Consider the following 14,809-nt stretch of genomic DNA (forward strand, 5'->3'; position numbering starts at 1 on the left):
CTCAGGGAGATGCCAGGGGATTCCCAGTTGCATCTGGGGATGCTCCTCACCAAACCCCTGCCTAGTGTGAAAAGACGTCTGTGTGTCTGTGGTATAGTCTGAGTCTCGCTTTCATTGTGGAGGGCCTTGCTGAGAGTAGACGTTCCTCTTAAAGCTGCTGTGCCCTAATACAGAGGAGCCATGGGTCCCCAGCGAGCGCCCCGGGGCGTGTGGGGACCTGGCCGTGCAGCTCCTGTTAACGTTAATGGGTGACACAGCGGCAGGGCTGGGCAGAGCCCTCCAGCAGCACCAGAGCAGGGACCTTACTTTGTCCCCACAGAGACGCGGGGCACCCAAACACATGGGGATGCTTGAATGCGCTGCCAGAACTGGTGCTGCAGCCCCGAGAAAGGGAACCAGCGAGGAAGCAGCCTCATATCGCTTGGAAATGCAAAGTCGTCAGGAGAGAGAGAAGGAGGCTGCCCAAATCGCTGGGTCTTTCCAGGACATTTCTTGTCTTCTTTGGTACTTTGGGGGGGTTGCCTAAAAGGAAAAGAAGTTGTTTTGCTGTAATGAACTAGATAAACAATTCCCCAAATAGATTAAAACTAACTGTAACTTATAAAAGCGGGTAGTAATTATATTTTATTAGCTAGCAAAACACCATTTTTTTATTTCGTAGGATAATTCTGTGTAAATCACCTTAATTAGAAGTGTCAGACGAGCCTGTGAATATCGTACTTAGTAACTAATTTCCTATGTACAGGTTATAATTTAAAACACATGGATCACTCGCCGAGTGGAAATATGCTAGCCATGAAATAATGTGGGGAGTGTTGGGGTTATTACTATGTAAATGTGTAATCATTTCAGACCACTGCAGCCTGGCTGGGTGATTAAAGAGAATCCCAAGGTCTCCAAAGATTGTGCTCTCTGCAAGGGCCTAGAGCGAAAAAACTTTAAAAGGCACCGAAAAGTGTTTGAACTTTAAAGGTCTTGATTTCCCTTTTACCATTTTTAATTTGTCTGCGGTGTTTATGGAGGGGAAGGTTTCTCTTTGCTGATGGCCTTTCGATTCTCAGCCCGCTGCCAGCATCCTTAAGAGGCGCGGGGGGCTGCAGCCGCTGTAATCCAGGGGGCTGGCTAGCGGGGTGAAGGCAGGCACCCTTAAATTGCAGGGTCTTGTGACTTGGATGACCAGGGCTTGTGCCCATTCCTGACCCGTCTCTGGAATTAAATAAAAACAAATTGCAAACTCTTGCTAGCCATAGAACGGGGCTAAATTGCAAGGAGGGGGGTGGTTCTTAAACTCTGCCAAGTTATTTTATTCTTCGGTTGGAGGATTATTATCTAAATCAGTTCCCTTCCCCGTCAGTCCCAACGGCCTTTCGGCCGACCAGAGAGACTCTCATCTTGAAAACTGAAGTTTCCTGGCACTAACACCATTTCTGGGAGGAATTAATGAGATTCTTCCTCTTTCCCTCGAAAAGGAATAATTTTAAACACCTTTAACAAGAAAAGGGAGGAAATTACTTGGTTTTTTTAACCTGGCATTTGGATTATAAAAGGAAAAAAAAAAGTTGTTTCACACTTCGGGCGACTGAGAAATTCAAGGTGGCGCTGGAGATGGGGAGGGGGTGGAAGTCCTTCCCGTCACACGCGTTGGGGCGCAGGCTGGAGGTGGTCCCAGGGCTGCATCTCCGGGGGCAGCGGGGACTGACTCTGCTCCCCGCCGCCTCCCGAGAGCACGGGGGGCAGAGCTGGGGCATGGGGGGCACCCCGCACCCCCCAGCAAGCGTCCGGCAGCGCATCCCCTCAGGGGAGGGGGGCTGCGAGGGAGGCGATGCCCCAGCCCCGTCAGTCGGTGGTCCCCGGGAACCACAGCTGCTTGCTCCGGGAGCGGAGCTGCGGCGTTCGGGGTGACCTGATGGCGATGGATGACTGCGTGTTCCCCCTGTTTCAGGGTGGGGGGTGAGGGCGGTGGCACTGGGAGAGGAGGGGGGCCGTAGCCCCGGGAGAAAACACCTTCCTCCATCCCTGCTCATTTCATAACACCCAGCCATCTGCCAAATCAAGGCAGATTAAAGCCAGCCAAATTCAATTTCTCCCCGCTGCCACTGCAGCTCGGCATCTGGGGCTAAAGTGTCCCCGACAAAGCGAACATGACAGGCACATTGCTTTTTTGTCACATCTAGTACCGTGTTGATCTTCTAAAAGTCTCATAAAAATTTATTGATGTCTCCCATATTGCTGTGATTGAGAAGAAAGGAGCGCGGGTGTGCGGAGCCGGGCGCGCGCGCGCGGGCGAGCGTGTGTGCGTGTGTATATTAATGTTTCTGAAGTAGATCTGATTTGATATGTCTTGTTCTATTGTCAGCATCTGTTTAGCGAGGCTTTTTAATACTTTCTGGCTGCCGATCACTCATCCTTAGCCTGGGATGCAGGCTTGCATACAAATTTTGTTATTAAACACAATTCCATTCCCCCCCCTTCCCCAACCTCCGCCTCCCCCCGCTAACCTCCCCCCTCCACCCACCCATCCATCATCTCCCCGGGGCTACGGGGAGCTGGGAGCCAGCCGCCCCACCGGCGTGCACTTACAAGCACAGGCACTGGGCTTGGCAACATATTTCAAGAGCCTTTTGCCTGCTGCAGGTGCTTTGCATTGACAAATCGAATCATGGGGAAATAATTTATTTCCTAATGCTGTTTGCAGCATGTTAGCAGGAGAATTTACATGAGAGAGATTACTTTAATAACCAAAAAATTACAGTGCAGGCCTCCCCGCCATGTCGGCTTTGATATGTAATTGTTTCAAGTTTAACCTGTCTGGAGGGGGGAAGGTGTTATTAAATCTATAGCATCTCCCGCTGGCGAGGGCAGGCGAGGAGGAGCACCGTGGCGGGGACCTCCTTCCCTGCTAAATGGGGAACAAGCTGAATTAACAAATCACTCCAGCCTCCGGCAGAGCTGCTGCCTCCGAGGCGCAGCTGGAGCAGAAGGGATCTTCTTTCCCTTGCTCTTACGCCGATTTAATCGCCTTCTCTTTCCTTCCCTCCTGGTTTTTTATTGTGCCTGACCCTACGCAGGGCTCGCCACCTCCGCTCCCCTCTCCTTGGCTTTCTTCCCAGCGCCCCTGCAGCCTTGCTCCCCGCTTTTCCCCAGGGCTGGGAGAGGAGCTGTGCAAGCCTCCGAGGGGGGGGAGAGTCGGGTTTGGACTCTGCATTGTGTGTCTGGGTTCGGGGGGTTCCGCTCGTAGGACCATTTTATCCCAGCTGGAGAAATAGTTGGCGCTGCCCTCCTTTCCGTGTCCCTCCGGTCGGGGTGAGGAGGCTCTCGCTGGCCTGGGGAAGGGGAGCCATGCGCTTTGCTATCTGACCTCGTGAGATCCCTCACAGCGCTCCCACCTTTGCCCGCCGCAGCGGTTTTGTGACTCTGACCCGGTTCTCTTCTCTCTTGGCAGCAAGAGCTCCATCCTGAAGGATGCCATGGCAGCGGGCACCCCCAAGGTAAGTGAGCACAACTCGGCACGCTCCCCCCCCCGCCAAGGGATGCTCTTTACACCCCCTCGCCTTCCCAGCCCAGTCCCTGTCCTGCTGCTCGGTGTCTCCCAGGAGGGTGGCTGTGCTTTGGGGGCTGGCCAGCGTTGGGGGATGCTGCTGTCCCCGTTCACCCGCTGGGCTGGAGCGGTCAAGTCCCCACAGGGGCTCTCTCGTTCCCCGTGCAGCCGAGGGACAGTGGAGCTGAAGGACCTGGCGGGCTCCGGGACTCCAGATTGTGTCTAATGACAGCTAATGAGAGCTGATCACACGCAGGCTGAGCTCAGCCTGGGAAATCATGTGCGGGAGTTGCTGGAGCCAGAGCCATATGCCAGCTTTGGAAGAGTGGAGTGGGACTGCCTCAGGGGAGTGAAGCACACTCCAGGAGGAGCCCAAATCTCAGCCGCATCCCCCTCCCCAGGACCCACCTCCCATCAGGACCCACCTCCCATCCCCTTGGCTCAGAATGCAAAAATACAAAATGCGCAGAGCGTCATGGCATCACTGCAAAGGGCATCATTTACTAATTAGCATTACTGTTAGCTGGACTTCATACGATACAGCCGTGGGAAGGACCAGGGCTTGGGCAGGCAAGTGGGTGGCAGGGAGCACTGCAGGGCAGCTGGGCATTGCACGGGCTCTGAAAACCACGCTGTGCTCACCAAGGCGGGCAAAGGCAAGTGGTCCAGGCTCTCCTACGCTGCTGGTGATGCAGTCCAAGCCAGGGAGGCTCCTCGCTTCCAGGGAGGTGCAGGGCATCTCTCCCAGGAGATGTCTTCGTGCTTGTTTTAATAGAATCGACTTCAGGTCTCACTCTCCCTTTTTTTTCTGGAAGCTTTGGGTTGTTTTTGGCATGAGATGTCAGCAATGGAGACTGACGTTTCAGCTCTAGGTTTTCCCCTTGGGGCTGGGTGTCTTGCCAAGCACATAAACGCCTTGTCTGCTCCGCCAAGCGAGGGGCTGGGGATCCACCGTGCTGACCCAAGTTCCCGGCAGGCAGGGACACCTCCCAGGTCAACCCAACAATTTCCCAAACCCCACAAGGGAAAATAAAGATCGTGGCGATACTCTGTAATGCTCCACGCCTTTGGCATTCCCGCCTCCTGCGTGACTACCCTTGTCTCCCATGCCCTGTCCCAAGGGAGACTGGGAGGAGACCGGAGACCTGACTATTCCTCCCATAAAAAACAAGCAGAGCAGAAAGCAATCCCCAAACCCACGCGCCGTTGATAAGCCACGGAGCTGAGGCTGCCTTGGGGTGTCTCGAAGGAGCTGGAAAGGGCACCCACAAAGGAAAGCAGCTGGACTCTGCAAGCCTCCCTTTCCCTCCTCATCGGGTCTGAGTGTAGATAACTCAACGGTCCCAAACGCATCGCCTGTGAGGGAGAAGGACGGCTAGGAAGACAGATTAGCTGTTTGGAGCGAAACGCAGCGAGTGACTGACAGAGACCAGATAAAGAAGAAGGCCCACCTCGCGGCAGGGCCGGGCTTTTGAAGTTTCCATTGACAAAGAATCCCATTTGCCTTGAGCGAGGGGATTAAACTGGGACTGGAGCGTCGTTCTATGTAAAAGAGATCAATCGTCCCCTGTCACCACATGGATCTTTTCCCTTTGCCCGTCACGTCTGGGACTAAGAACATTAACTTCAAGAAGCCAGGAGAGCGGGGAGGGAGAGGGTGAAATCAGGAAATCTCTCATTCCCTTCTCAGAGAGCTTGAAAGCCTCTCAGCCCAGGAGGATTCATTATTTCTAGGTGGCTTTTGCTGGGAGACAAGTCCTGTGTGGCATGGGAAGGCACACGCTGTCACCTTCACCTGAGCTTGGTATTAAAGGCTCCTTTGTAACCGCATGGGATCAAGGAGGAGGGTGGTGGGGAGATGAAGGCTGCTCTTTCCCTTTGTGCCCATTGAGAGTCTGCAACATGGGGTGGGAATAGCCCATCAGGATGTGAAGTGCCTCCGAGAAAGTCCTGCTGGGGCCAAGCTGGGCCTCTGGGCCACCCTTAACAGGGGTCCCAGGTGGAGGGATGGGGGGGGCAGACGCCCGGGTGGGCTTGCAGCCCATGCCCAGGCACCCAGGCATCGCTGGAGGTCTGGCAGGCACCACCTGGGAAGAGCTGGGACCTGGGCCGTGTCACGCTTCCCATCCTGGGCACCGGTGGAAGGAGTCACCGGGACTGTGGGCACTGCCGCGAGGTCTCCTGGCCGGTCCCTCTCCTGGTGCCCACGACACGGCCGGCAGCTCCAGCAGCTCAGCAGTGGGAGAAAGGGGCTGCACCTCCCCATCGCTCGGGAGCGTCCCCTGGCAGCACGGGCAGGAGCAGGCTGGTTCCCCAGTTCGGGGAACTGGGGTGGGGTGCAGGCTGGTGTTATCAAAGGTCTTACCTCTGTGGTCACCAATGGCTTTAACACCACTTTCGGACTCGTTTAGGGCCTTTGCATGTACTATCATGGGCTGTCGCTGCTTCTGTGCTGGCTTAAGGCCCTTCCTGGGGTACAGCTGGGGGCAGGGCATTTAAGTCCCTCCATGCTCTGTCTCCTGGCTCTGCTCCCATCCCTTCCCCACCATTGCCCCAGCAAACATCTCTCCTGGCAATAAAAGCCCAGATGTAAACGCATATTCCTCGCTCGCCGCTTGCCTGCCCCTGAAGAGCTGTCACTCACTGCACTGGGTCAATTTTCATGGCAATATGTCAAAGAAAATCCAATCACTCAACATGGGATGTGATGAATGCAGGATTATTGTATCAAGTTCTTCTATTATCGGAGCCGACGGAGGCAGTGACGGCCAAGCAAGGGCTGCAAGCTGGGGGGCTCCGGCCACCATGTCTGCTCACTGCCTGAGCTCCCTCTCTGCGAAGGCGGCTCGGAGGGCAGCGCTGAGCACCGAAAGCTCCGCAGCGTTCAGGATCCTCGTTTGATTTCTGTTAGTGACCGAGCCCAATCGATGGTGGTATGCCGGTGTGGACAAGCCACTTGGACAAGCAGATGACAAACCTGTGTAGTGAGCCTCAGGATGAGATTTTTATCCAACCCTGACTGCCACTTACTTAGGAAAGCTGGTGACAGCAAGCTGGGCTCTGCTAGCCTCTGGCTGGGGAGAAGGGCCTGAGATAGCTGCTTGGTGTCTTCAGGAAGTCCCGTGGCCTGTGGACAGCAAGGGGAACAGCGCTGTCTCCTCCCAGCTGCAGTTTCTGTCCCGGGTTGCAAGCTTGGATGCTCACCCCATGGCTTGTGATAGCCTTTGGTGCCTTGACCTTCATGTTGCTGAGAGCCAGGTAGCCCATTGAACCCCCCACAGGTCAAGATGACAGCTTGCTCTTGCTGGGCTGCCTCGTGCCTGTGCTTTGCAGAAGGCAGAGGTGCAAAAAGGTGCTGAAAGGCCATCTCCTTTGCAGAAAGCACACCCAGTGGCCCTGCTCTGGGAAAGGTCTTCCTCAGGCATTGGACTTCAAGAAGAGAGTCCTGGGCATCTGTAGCATCCTTCTCTGATGACATGTCTGAGACACCAGGAGGAAGAGAAGGGGTGGGAACAGAAATTCTTCACCAAGGAGAAGTTTCCGTGTTGGTGGGAAGAGATGCTTCATGCCCATGGGAAGGGGTAGAGGATGTCCTTGCTCTTGCTGAGCTAGAGACGATGGTCCCGTTCACCGCTGTGGGCTGGGCGTTGCTCACTAACCTTTCACTGTTGTCCTGGGTCACCACGGGGAAACCCAACACCAGAGCGACTCAGGAGGGCACCTACTGAAGGTATGTCCGAGCCAGCCATGCCCCAGACCTCTGTGAGCCCAGAGCTTCTCTGCAGCACTCCCCAGCATGACCAGAGGCCATGTTTCAGGCAGGCCAGGCATCAGAGATGTCTTGCAGGGGCATACGGACAACACCGTGAGCTTCATCCAGGCTCGTGGCTGCCCAGGAGTCTGTAGGTAGCTGTCAGCAGCATGTGGTTCCCCCAGGCATCATTCCTGGGTTTCACGCTCTCCCCTTACCGTTCCCCTCCTGCCTTGGCTGCCTCTTGCAAGGGGTTGTGCAGGAGAGGAGCACACGTTGAGCTGAACCCATGTTGGTGAGGTGTATGAGCAGCCTAAGTCCGACTGTTCCTGCTCTTCCTTGAGCAGCCGGCAGTAACTCTGAGGGTCAGCGTTCCCAGGTCCCCCTAGCTACCTAAGAGCACTTCTTGGCCACTGCCTGTCTGGCCTGTGGCTCTCCCTCCACAGGCTATCGCCTAGCTGGGATATCATCTCTGCCCAGAGAGATCTCAACCCCTAAATTTCAGGCTGTTAGCTGCAGACTGTTACCTGTCACCTAACAGTGTCCGCTGAACTTTCTTATATCCTCTCTGAAAGTGCTGGTACTGACCACTGAAGGGGAAGAGGCTGGGCTCTGTGAAGCATCCCAGCTCTCGTGGCAGGTTCGGCATTCCTTTTCCACTGCTGCTTCCTAAGACATGACCGCAAATTGCCTTTCCCACTAACGGTCCAGCCCGTGCGCTGGCTCTTGCTGCAAACAAACACTGAAGCAAGCAGCCAGGAAAAAAATCCATCTCCTGTGCCCAGCAGATGCTCGCGGCCGGTGTGTTTAGGTGCGCACCCAGCTCCTCGGAGGGTGCCCGCAGGCAGGCGGCCAGCACGCTGCTCCGAGACCTCCGGCGGAGATGGGAACCGAGCCACCGTGCCAGAGCCCTTTGATTCTCCCACCCACCCCCATGATTTTACAGCTTCACTGAGCAGTTTGAGAGAGAATTACAGCACCTAGAGGGAAATTTGACCGCTAAAGCCCTCCAAGGAAAAAGAGCTTTGAAGCAAGCAAGATTTGGAGCCTTAAACCTTGACAGAATGTCTGTATTAAGCCCTTCCCAGCTGCCTCGCTCGAGATGAAATTTCTAGCACAATCATTTAACTTATCCGTATCATGTCTGGTGGTAGGAACAGGGGACGGGTGTGCGGGCCCCGGGGTTTTAACTCCTTCTCTTGTGTCACTGACTTGCTGGGGGGGTTGGAGAAGTCACTCACCATATCTGTGCCCCCTCCCTCTGTAGCTGTGATTTACAAGGAAAGATTAGAAAGCTAAATCTGAGCATTGTGGCAAAGCTGTGGCCAAGCCGGGGACACGAGAACAGCCCACAGATACACGAAGGAGGGGAAAATTACTTAGGATGAGTGTCGGCTGAACGCGCTCCCTGCCAGTTTGGGGTGATAAATACCAGAGCCACTCCAAAAAAAATCTCTGCCAGGCTTTATTCCATAAAACAAATTACCCCATGAACAAACAAAGCCCCTCGGTCCCCTTGGGCCGAACAGCTGTGCCCTCCCATTAGTCCGGGGGAAACCGCTGCCGAACGCAGGAGGAGCAGAGAGGGATGTGGTCCCGGAGGGGAGCCGGACAGGCTGGCAGACCCTGGCAGACCTTGGCCAGACCTCTTTCCCCCTCCACCCCCAATGGGCAGTTCTGCTGGAAGGGGCCCCTTTCCCCACCGTGTAGCTGGTGTCTCGCCCAAGAGGACCCAGAGCTCGATTACAATCCCAGGTGTGACTGTAACATGCACAGAAATAAATCAGTAGCTCGCATTTCTGTAAGCTTATTCTGCTTGTGGACCACTGGAATCCTTCGGTGAAGGCCAGAAGCTGCTGATACCATTATTTCTGTTCGCTATTCACACCCTTCTCACATTTAAGCCTTTCATCCCCAGCTCCATCCCACCTTTATCTCTGCCAGCTAAAAGCCACTAGATAATTTTACCTCTAACTTTCCTGGGAGCAAATGTGGACCCTCCGAAAGCTTCTAGGAAACTCAGCTCTAATAGTAGCATCTTTGTGTCAGGGATCCTCCAGCAATAACGTAAAAAATGGCTAGCAGAGTTAAGGGGGAAAATCGCAGCGAGGCCTGGTATCACTCATTGCTTTCGGGTTACAGTTCCCAAGTGATAACAGCTATTAGCAACACTTTGACGGCTTCCCTACCGTGGAGGGGAGGGCAGGAGACAGAAAACATGTCAAGCCATCACCTCCATGTTAAGTGATAAGTACCTATTTAGACGGCAGAGTTAAAGCCGAATGCATCAAGCAGGGAACACTTTGTGCCAAAATAAAAAAAATAAAAAAAGGCCATATAGATACATAAAAAGCAGGGTTAGGGTATTTGTTCTGCTGACAGCAGCTGTGATGGATTGTTTAAGAAAAATAGACTCCCTGTGTTTTTCCAGGGCTATCAGAAAGCAGGAGTCCAGCACTTTAATACTCTCAAATGACTGGCCTTGAGAGGCAGCAGAATGTCAGTGGCACGGGCTGGGCTCTGCCGGCGCTGACACCTGCCCCGGCTGCCGGCGAGAGGCAGCGCTCCGGGCCGGGGGCGGTGCGTGCCGGCAATTTCCATCCATTTCCTCGGGCCGGCGGCTGCACCCTGACACCCGTCCCCTCCCCTCGCGCCGCCCCGGGCCTGCGCCTCGAGCGCCGGCGGGTCGGGAGCCGGCGGCGTGTTGGCACGCGTGCCCTCGCCAGCGTCGCCTCCGAGCTGCCCGTGGCTCCTCCGCCTGAGCAGGGAGGAGCAGGTCTGGGGAGCGATGGACTGGGATGACAGCAGCTGGCACGCCAGCTGCGCGATGCACGTTCGATTCATGCCGAACCTGCCCGTGCGTTTACATACGTAAACTCTCTGTTGTTCCTCATTGCAATGAGACTGCCGACACATTTGCAGACGCTGCAGCCCAGCTCTGCAGAACCGCACGGTCCATGGAGGGTGTCGGGAGCTACCAGGGTGTGAACCTCGCAGCACGAGCAAGGCTTACGTGGCCTCCGCGTCCCCAGGGAGAGCCCGGATCCGCAGACCCCGGCGGGTAAAGCCACGCACCCAGACACGTCTCTTCCCCTTGGCACGGCACAGCTGGGCTCCAAGGGGTGGGAAGCAAACGCCACGCGGGGCCATGGCTGCCCGGCACGGCAGGAGGGGCAGGAGGAAGGAGGGAGTACGTGGCTCGGACAAGATTGATGGCCTCGTTGCCATTAAGAAAAAAATTAGCCGGTGGCGGCTATCATATTAAAGGGTGAAGAAGCCGTGAATTATTTTCTTAAAGATCTTATCACTTACAATGATAATTTTACCTTCCAAAAGGCCACTTTTAATGAGGCAAGCCAGGCAAAAAGTCATGATTTAATGCCAGATTTTTTTTTCCAAACACATTTTACGGCTTTTTTGTCCATGTTTAAAAAGCGCCGGTGACCTTTTTTTATTTAGCTTGCCCCAGGTGTAATGCTCAGGCTGATCCTCTCAGGGTTTATAACCTCCGCAGAGAGTGCCTTTACCCAATGGAGAGATGATTTAAAGGGAAGGGAGAAATATGAGGCTGCACGGCCGCTCGCACAAGGCCCTTGCTCCATCTTTGATGCTGGGAGCCGTGGTTTGCCAGGGGAGGGGGGACCGGGGAAGGAGGAGGGTGCTCTCGCCCCGATAGCCCCACTCAGATGCACCCTGAAGGGGAGCCGGGCTGAACTGGCAACCAGGCGGGGTGAGCTGGCTGGTGGCCTTTTCCCAGGGGGAAAAGGGACATCTCACCATCAAGGCTTGTTCCCACCATGCCCAAGCGGCTAGTTCCAAGGTAGGGAGCATCTCCGCACGGCCGTACGGCACGCCTGTCTGCACACAGAGCACCCAGCGCCGCATTTTTGGGGTGGGAAGGCAGAATTTGGGTCCGCCCTGCAGCGTGGGCATGCACAAGGGCTGGGAGGCCATGTGTAATGCTGCCCTTTCTCTCCACAGACGTCTTCCCAAATGCCGGTCGAGAGAGGGATGGGGATCGTATCGCTGCCCCTTCCCCACTTGCCGGGACCCGGGTGGGAGTGAGCGGTGTGGGTGCAGCAAATCCTCGGCTTGGTGTGCTGTGGCCATGCACCCTCGCCACTTAGCCATCGAGCAACAGCCCCAGCACAACCATCTGGGGAAAAAGAGGCCAAAATTGGGGTGGCGGAGAGGCTGGCCTAATGCAGAAATGAAAGTCACCCTGATGGCGAGTGCCTTTCCTAATCCCTTAGCCCCTGAGCCTGCATCCCTGCCTGCGCCCACGGCTGCCTGAAAGGCAAAGTGTGGCACAGCGCTCGGAAATGAGAAAAACAAATGAAGTCAAGTTTCCTGAGAGTGAAGGGGAAGTGTGACTTGGCATCTCTAACGCTGTGTTTAACATGCCGGCGAGGTATTTAGAATTGAAGTGCTTGCACACAATTTAAAAATAGACAGTTTATTAATCTAAACTGCAAGTGTATGTAGAAGAGGCCTCGAGATTGACATCTTTGGGATTAGTTTAGCCCTGCGTTTTTCCAGAGGTCATCGCCATGGTGCTCAGGAGGTTTGTGGAATAAATGGGGCCGGCGTTCTTCCTGGGACCACACGCTAAAAACTAATACATAACGTTTAATTTACTGTCTCCATAGCTAGCCCAACCATTTTTCACATAATAATATTGGATTAGAGCTACCAGAAGCTGAGGGGGAAGCTGGAGGCAGGGAGGGTTTGTCTGTCTGTCGCCGAGGAATGGGGAGATGGGTATTTTTTCCCCTTCTTCAGAATACATTGGAAGACAAAACGGATTTAACCCTCCCAGCTCCAGGGTGCTTGGCTTATTAGAGGAGGGAAAGGGCGTTAGCACCGCTGCGATCAGGGCTGTTGTTCCGACTCACACCTGAAGGCTCTGAGCCCCCGTCCCTCCATTTTATAGGACGCGTGCAATCCTGCTGCTTCAAAAATAGTCCTTGTTCTCCCTGTAGAAAATAAAGAAACTACACAACAGCAGGAGCTCAGTCTCCACACTGCTTCACATGGTTATCAGAGGGCTTCTCCAGAAATAAATGAGCTGCTCACCAAAACCAGTCACCGGTTGGATTTGGCCAACACATGAGGCAGGAGAGCCCCCTGCTCTGCCCGTCTCTCTCCTGGGGAGCGGAGAATGGTCTCTTGCGGCAGCCCTCGGTGCGTGCCCCCAGCCCTGCGGGCTCCCACGGGCCCTCCCAGCGCCTGGCATCCCCGTGGGGCTGCGCCGAGGAGCGTGCCGGCCCCGAGATGCGGCCAGCACGGCCCTCGGCGCTGGCAGGAGGGACCATGCCGGGGAGATAACCGAGCACCCCCGCAGGTAATTCCCCCGTGACCCCTTCCAAGACGTCACGTCTCTGCACGGCCGGTAGAGCCGTGTTTTATGGCAGAGACCTGCAGCGCAGACAGGGATGCAGTCCTTGCCCTCGTGGCAAGGCTGGCAGCTCATGCCCGTGGGGTTGAACCCAGCATCCCAAATCCTCCTCCCCCGCCTCCATCCCAAGCGTGCCCTCCCGTCGTGCCCACGCCGACCGCGCTGCGGTGCTTTTCTCACCGGGAGAGCTGTCCGAGCCCGGGGGATCACATCCTGCTGACTGAACCAATTTGTATGCTGAGTCATTTTCCCACTTGCTCATATCTTTCCAAAAAATGCACATTTTTTCACGTTTCATTTCAGCCCAGAGGCAAATGTTTCTGGAATACTTGCCTTTCTCCAAGGTATTATGCTTTTTAATAATGTTGTCACCACACTTGACCTGTCCAATTCAGATGATATCTACACTTCCCTTCGCAAACATACACATCTCCGAGCAGTCATTTATTGTCGAGTCTTGCCAGCTGATTCTCAGAAACAAATATCTGGAGAACTGCATTTCCACTGTACATTTTTTACAATGTGTTGGGCTATATTTAGCCTAGTTTAGCTAATTTATATTTTAAACTAGAATTTTAAATTGCATTTTCCCCTCAAACTCTTCTAATAATAAAGTTCACTTGCAACTCAGCGTACATTTTTTTAGATGCTGTCAAACTCCCGCAGTAATTTTCCCGCTAGAGTTCACTGTGTGTAGAATTTAGACTTACCGACTATTTACTTGAAGTTTATCAGTGATTTCTTAGGTCTCAAATATCACTGGTCTTTTTAACCTTCTAAAAGGCCCTTTTTTTCTGTGCTACTTATTAAAATAAATAGCATCATTACAGACGGAAGAGGTAGTTGCGCTGCAAAGGTGCCGAGAGCTTTAGTGCGGTTTACAAAGCTATTGAGAGATTTAGCGGCACTTAGAGGGGCGGATGAGGGCACGTTAGCACCGCTCCACGTCAGCACGCCGTCGCCTTACCGTGTGAATTTCTGGTGTGGTCCTCACACATCATTTCCAGCAGGGACTGATTCCGCCCCCAGCCACCAGACCTGGGGACAAAATGACCATCCCTTTGTTGCCTGATGCATTTGCACTTTGCTAGACCCTGCAACCTGGTCCCCTCATGGGGCAGGGTCCCACAGGAAGAGCAGAGCCAGCCCCACAGCCCGGCAGACGCTCTCCGTGGCTTTGAGGATGGCTTAGCAAGGGGCAGAGAGCTCGGCGACGCTCACGGCATGAATTTCTCCTTTCTCTTGCAGTCAATTTTGTTGTCGGCCTCAATCAAGCGGGAAGGAGATTCTCCGACAGCGTCACCCCACTCCTCAGATGACATCCATCACTCGGACAGATACCAGGTAAGCAGGCGGATGCTGTCGCTGGTCTCAGCCTTAGGCAGGGAGCCAGTTCGCCGCAGTGCCCGCAGCACTCTGTGTGTGAGCGCCCAGCTCTCGGCTCTGCACCGGTGCCCCAGCTCGCCTGCCTGCAGCATGGGGACAGGAGCACGTGGTCCCTCACACAGCTACGAAGGCATGCTGTTGTCTCCCAGCTCCAACTTTAAACCACAGCTGTGCAAAACTGCTTTAAATCTTTGTAGTGGTTTCTGTTGCGTTATATTCATCTCAGTCGTTGCCATGGCTATGTTTGTCATTACTTACCCTGTGCCACTGGGAAACCTTCAGAGAAGTGATTTTTTTGTAAAACAGTGAATGATGTCAGCCTGCAGCAGGCCAAAATTCTCCATTTCACTGGTGTGCCGCTGCCCAGCAAACTGACTTGTGACTCCCACCCAAAACAGAAATGGTTTTGGACCATCCACAGCCATGCCAGCATGTTTTATAAAACACCCTCTGCCCAGAGGACCTGCAGGTCTTGACTTGTGATGCAGTGACTAAAAGTTGAGTGAGATGGAGCAAGAAAAGAAGAGAAAGGCAGCAGCACAAGTACAGCTTTGCTTGTTGTAAGTGCGTCCGTATTTTTGGGGTGGGCTGGCACGCTTGACTCCGACTCAACGCACATCCAGACTGTTTGGCTGCAAGCCTGCGCTCAGCCACTGGCTTCAAGTAAGCTCTGAAAGGCAGCAGGTAAATTAAGGGTGCTCTTCAGCGCAGACCCAGGCGTGCCTCTACCTGCCGT

General features: G+C 54.4%; 1 protein-coding gene across 3 annotated transcripts in view; it reads left to right on the forward strand.

Moving 5' to 3' along the window:
- Nucleotides 1-14,809, forward strand: part of RNF220 (ring finger protein 220) — a 225,642-nt gene that overhangs the window by 149,805 nt on the left and 61,028 nt on the right. For all 3 annotated transcript variants that reach the window (XM_075508622.1, XM_075508623.1, XM_075508624.1), the window contains 2 exons: nucleotides 3,443-3,488; nucleotides 13,936-14,031. In XM_075508622.1, coding sequence (XP_075364737.1) covers nucleotides 3,443-3,488; nucleotides 13,936-14,031 — 142 coding nt within the window. The remainder of the gene's footprint in view (nucleotides 1-3,442; nucleotides 3,489-13,935; nucleotides 14,032-14,809) is intronic.

The sequence above is a fragment of the Mycteria americana genome, chromosome 7 (assembly GCF_035582795.1).
Source record: "Mycteria americana isolate JAX WOST 10 ecotype Jacksonville Zoo and Gardens chromosome 7, USCA_MyAme_1.0, whole genome shotgun sequence".
In the NCBI taxonomy this organism is placed as follows: Eukaryota; Metazoa; Chordata; class Aves; order Ciconiiformes; family Ciconiidae; genus Mycteria; species Mycteria americana.